The following is a 6,000-nucleotide window of genomic DNA, read 5'->3' as shown; positions in this document are numbered from 1 at the left end:
ATTATACAATTGTATGTTCATGTTCATTCATTGTGGCCTCTTCAGTATAAGCACTGCTTTCTAAAAGTGCCTTGACGTTATAAATATTACTCTGGTGTTTTGGTTCAATTGCAAGAAAGGTGTGTGTGTACATTGTATGTACGTGTTGTTTTGTTATGATGCAGATAAAGTTCTGAAAAATACACAGGTCTTACGCAGGCAGAAAACAAGATAAAAGCAAATAAGGCTGGCATTTGAGGGCAAGTTCCTGCTGAAATGAAGATACAAAATTCATCTATTTCAATTCTTTGTTTTTGCTAGTCATCACTGGGACCATTTTCTCACCTTGCATCTGCTTTATCCACAGCTTTCTGCTGGTGTTGTTTTTATTTTCTTCTTACAACTAATGGGGTAATGGAATATAAAGATGAAAAGGGTCATATACTCAAGAAATGACGATCCAGCCCTCTGAAGGTTCAGAAGACGGTAACGTTGCGCAGTCACCTTGACATCGAATACTCACTCATTATGTTCAATATAATCACAGCTCGTCCGTTATCATAATCACATGCACATACTATCAACAATCCACTTGTGGTCCTGCATCACCAACAAAAACAAACAAAAACATTGCATGAGCTGAATCTTCAATGCGACTGTTTATATCTAAAATTACTACCCGAACTCCTGTTCTATCATTGTATGAGGTTAGGATCTGTGAATTCAAGTACTACCTTTCTACAGGGTTTTTTATTTGTGAATTTTGTTTTATTTTGCATTTTGTTTACTTTTATGGGGGGGGGGGGGGGTGAGGTAGGGGTGTCCTTGTATGTTCAGGTGATGTATGAAAGTGTTCAGTGTTTAATTCTGAAGCAGAGAATCTCTTCCTTCCATATTTGACCCAAACTGAAAAAAACAAAAGAAAACAATGAAGTTCAGCAAAATCAGGCAACGTTTTTGCTGGCCTTGTGAGGCAAGATCACTGTTATGCATGAACATACCTGGGTGCTTTTGCAAAGTCGACTGAACAATGTACCAGCTGTGTATCAAGGCTGCAACACAGATTGCAGCTGTATTAGATTGACAGCTCGGCAATGTCTTTGTTTCTCTAGGTTTCCTTTGTACACTATAGGGTTTATTGCCACTTGGTCTAATATCAGATGGTCTACTTCCCAGTTCGTCTCACACCATTACGGCTAAACTCATTTGGTCTACTATCAATTTTGTGTAATGCCCATTTGGTCTAATCGTCACCTAGTTTAACGCCCAGTTTGGCTAATTATCGTTTCTTCTAATGACCACATGGTCTAATTGCAATTTTGTCTCCTTGGATTTTCCCCCACTTTGTCTGATAATACTGTAGGTATTAGACGAAATGGGCATTGCCCATCTGGAAGTAGACCAACTGGTAATGAGGATAAGTGTGAATTGGACTAAATGGTCACTAGACAAACTGGTTGGAGATGAAATGGGATTAGACCATGTTGGTTGAGGCTAAACAGGTATTAGACAAAGCGGGAGTAGACCAAGTGATAAATCACCTACTTATACATATACACAGTAGGTTTCACAAACCTAAGAGCATTGCTCGCAATTTGCATTTGTTTTTTCATCAATTCCACAAGTGAGCTCATGCACAACATACATCATTTCATTTAATATCATATAATTTACTTTGATTTACATTGCATATGATTTTCTGTTTTTTATGGTGTCCTCAGGTTACTATAGCGTTGTCTTCCGGTAGTAATGGTTCCGTCTCATTATTAACGCTCAGGATGTCCGAGGTCGGGATGGGCATCTCTTTGTAGTTTGTCTTCAGTCTCTTCCACGATGCCAACACCATCAGCTGAAATATGGCACAAAGAAACAGAAATACTCATTACTGTAAAGTCAATCATAAGCCCTAATTATATCTAACCGTGCATCACAAAACCAACAAAAAGTCGCATCCCTTGATTTTATGTGAGGACTCCAAAAACGTGAAATGGGCAAACCAAATCAATCTTGAGTTTTTCATTTTTTCTTAAAAAGCTGTTCTTCTTCTTCTACATTACTCGTAAGTTTGGGGTCATAAAATGAATGCGAAAGTGTGTTTCCAGTAATTTTGCTACAACCCTCTTTTGCAGAGTAGTATGAGCAGGTACAAGTTATAGAGGCTCCTATTCACTTTTTGAAAATCCTTTTAACACCCTTCATTTCCAACTCTAATAACTTTTGAAAGGATAGTGCTACCACCTTGAAATTTTGGCATTAATCATGGGCAGAATGTGTTCATAGAACTTGCTCACTTCCAGCTTAATCTGATAATCCCTTCATTGTTCTTGGTACAGTGGCTTACATCCTGTTTTTTGTCCCATTCATGGCACAGCCAGTATGGTTTGGTATTAACAGATTAAGTCCTTGAATAGATCCTGTACTTCAGAGCCTCTTTTCTCAGTTCACACTTTTCCAGATTGTAAGCTTTCTTTGCAGTATTTAGATATGTTAGGAGAGTCTTTTTGAGTTGAGTTATGATTTCAAAGCTTAGAGTCTGCTCTTTTCAGAATCTGCCCTCAACTAAAAATCCATGTCTGGCGACTTTTTTTATTTTATGATGCAGGGTCACATATAATATGATCTCTATTTCACATATCAGTTCTGCCATTTTGCATTTTACAGGCAATCTGATTACAATACATCTATATACATATGTACTGCGATTGTCATTCATCTTTGTCACAATTCAAAGCTGCATGGCTAAAATCATTCTTGATTGATCTTCTGGTATACTGTAAAACAAAGAATGTTGGCCTACATTTTAAGTTTGCAAATTTCAGAAGAGCCAAGATTCACAAAATCAAACTGCATACAAAGTTCTTGTCTACACTATATGCAGTCAATACCACAGGCAATAGACAAAAACTTCATGCGGTGAAAATATCTTATAATACAGTAATTCTAATATTTTATTGGAATTTCAATTATGAAGCTCAACAGAAATTTCACCTCAAGTTTCTGTATTTCTCCTATTTGTCATGTCTTGTTTCGCTTTATGGGGAGGATTGGAGAGAGGACTTTTCACATCAGTTCTATCTATCAAAAGGGGCTTTCACACAGGGCCTGCATACAATTGCATAGTGCGGCGTACTGAGTGTGGTAAACGAGGCTACATACTCATTAAACAAAATTTTGAAGCCAAAATTTACATGTACCAATTGCAGATGAAACAAATACCCAGCTTAAGTGCTTTAAATTGTCCTAAATTGTGAGTTAGGGATAGAAACAACCACTATAAAGATAAGAATCTGTATACTTGATGTAAGTATTGTAAAATACACAAAATGTGAAAAATATCTATAATAAAAATGTTTCCAGACTAAACGTCTACAGTTATGGTTTATTGAGAAAAATACTGATATCTCCTTCTATTTTAGGCTTTACTGCAAAAATTTTTTATGGTAGGATGTTTTGTGATGCAACTGACCTACACAAATGCATCAAATATGTTATCTTGAACATTTTCTAAATCACTGCTCCCAAAGGTAAACAGGACCTTTCAAGGAAGGAAGTAATCACAGGAATAAGAAGAAGGAGTGTTTGGGTAGATCCTTGAATAATGTTAATGTTGAATCTTGCTATAAGTAATATCACACAATGTTTTCACTATTCATTATGAAGAATTTCAAACAAGGCCGCTCAAAAGCTTCATTTCACCTCCTGTAATCTATCAAGATATTACGATGGTGCTTACCAGCGCCAGTGCGAAGAGTACCACCATGACAATAAGCATGAGAAAGGGACGCTCCACCGTGGCTGCACTCCAGATGGGGCCCATGATGGTGGCCAGGCCACCTGTTGCTCGCCGGATGCCCTGGCTGAAACCTGGAAGTTTGAAATACACAAGCGCATCGAGATGATAAGAGTTTTTCAAACATGCAGGGCTGCCAATACAATTGTACTTGAAAAAAAAAATAGATGAATAAAAACAAAATCAAAATTAGGGACATTCCCTCCAGAGAGTTTAAAGGGTGATAACTGAGTGAAACATGCATCTCAACAGGCAATGTAACAGAAGAAAGAAACTCACACATGTACACATACATGTACATGGAGGATATACACATAACATGTATGCATGTTATGTACTGGAGGGATAAATAGCCGGAGAAATAGAGTTTTGTTTGCAAAAAAAGCTTACACAAAATCAGAGATCAGCTCCTTGCATGTTTGTTTTCTTGGAACGTTTAAAGGACAAGCTCATTCAAATGAATGTGTGGATTGAGTGAATGCAGCAATACTAGTTGAACACATCAGTGAAGTTTGAGGAAAACCGGACGATCAGTTGAAAAGGTATGAATTTGCCAAGTTCTGGTGCAGCCATCGCTTGACAAGAAGACTACTACAGTTTGTGGCACCATGCACATACAACAATACAAAGGAAGGCTGAGAAAAGATGGAGGAAAATAATCACTTCACACCTCATTTCTTCACAAGGTACCATCCCCACAGTTTGGATGTTCAATCACCATCTCTGTTTGTTAGGAATATCTAATTTGGATGAGTAGTTCTTCATTTTGAAACTGATAATCTCTTCAAACAATGACCTGAACAGGAAAAAAACAACAACACTACCAAAACAAACAAAACTCATTTGAACATTTCCTGTTGGTTTTGTGATGCAAGGTAACATACAGCCAACTTCACCTCTGTCCCAACCAAAAAGACTGGGAAAAATCCTTTGACTTACAGGAATTCCATCTTACATAACAAATTTATCACATGTTTATACCAATCTGGAGTAGAATACTTCTTCGACTTAGCCAATATTAAATTCAACTTGTGAGAGGTCCAATTACGTGAGGTTGACTGTGCATGCAATGTACACCCGACATGTTGGTCAGAGGGGTCGGAGCACCACAGACAGATCCTACCCACCTTGAATTTTCTCGGGAACGATCTTGGAGAAGAGGGAGATGATGGAGACGGCGAGAAAGGCCAGGCCAGAGACCTGGATGGCGCAGGGGATGATAAACATGGCAAAGTTGTGCTTGGGATCATCTGCAAAACAAGAGGTACATGTAAACCAGAGTCAAGAGGTTAAAGGCATAATTTACTATTTGCAGAAGAAACAAAAACCCAGCATTAGTGCTTTAAAATAGTTCTGAAATGAGAGTTAGAGAGAGAAACAACCGCTGTAAAAATTTGAATCCGTACAATCGATACTAAGTATTATCAAATACACAAAATGTGAATAATAGTTATAATCAAAATGTTTCCAGACTAAACCGTCTACAGTTACGGTTTAATGAGAAAAATACTGATATCTCCTTATATTTTAGGCTTTATTGCAAAAATGTTATATGGTGGGATGTTTTGTGACACAACAAACCTACACATATGCATCAAATGTGATATCTTTACAATTTTTTAAATCACTGCTCCCAAAGGTCAATAGGACCTTTAAAGTCTGGAAGGATGGCTGTGTAAAATCAACAGTAGATCACTAGCTGGACGACCGAGTGAATGGGATTGACAGATGTGTGTTTTTAATGTGTGGAATAGGAGAGAATGAAAAAGTTTCAGATACTGTATATTAAGCTGTTATTTTCATGTAAAGATATTTTCACAAAAGAGGAGGTCTCGGACATTTTCACGAAGTGAAAATGAGGCTACAGTTAGTGTACCATCTCTCTGGACATGGTGACATTTTCAAGTGTTGTTTAATCCGCGGTCCAACTGTGATTTGGCAACTTCGCAAAAATCAATCTCTTGCGAAAATTACAGCTTATACAGTATACATGTGTACTCCCACTCTTTTTTTTTTCTGGACGGACAGATGAATGGACAGACAGAAGGACAGACAACCCTTATGCATGATGTCTCTGTAACCTATTGGGGCAGTGGTCTTTAAGGGATGGTACAGTATTGGTGGAGATGAGAATTGGGCTTTGAACTTTTTGCGAGATACAAAGAAAACACTCATGATACAGTACAGAGCATACCATTTTATTAACCCATTGAGGACGAGTCCCGAGTATA

At 37.7% G+C, this 6,000-nt stretch overlaps 1 protein-coding gene across 1 annotated transcript in view; it reads right to left on the bottom strand.

The window, feature by feature from the left end:
- Nucleotides 1–1,188: 1,188 nt before the first annotated feature.
- Nucleotides 1,189–6,000, bottom strand: part of LOC139710622 (major facilitator superfamily domain-containing protein 8-like) — a 31,696-nt gene continuing 26,884 nt past the window's right edge. Inside the window, exons 11-13 of the mRNA XM_071622547.1 lie at nucleotides 4,897–5,019; nucleotides 3,713–3,843; nucleotides 1,189–1,828 (exon numbers count right to left, since the gene is read on the bottom strand). Of these exons, the coding sequence (XP_071478648.1) occupies nucleotides 1,697–1,828; nucleotides 3,713–3,843; nucleotides 4,897–5,019 (386 nt within the window). The 3' untranslated portion in view covers nucleotides 1,189–1,696. The remainder of the gene's footprint in view (nucleotides 1,829–3,712; nucleotides 3,844–4,896; nucleotides 5,020–6,000) is intronic.

This window comes from Diadema antillarum, unplaced genomic scaffold (assembly GCF_040938485.1).
Source record: "Diadema antillarum isolate AM-2024a unplaced genomic scaffold, OU_Dant_1.0 seq00001548_RagTag, whole genome shotgun sequence".
NCBI lineage: Eukaryota > Metazoa > Echinodermata > Echinoidea > Diadematoida > Diadematidae > Diadema > Diadema antillarum.
This window is presented reverse-complemented; position numbering and strand designations above follow the sequence as displayed.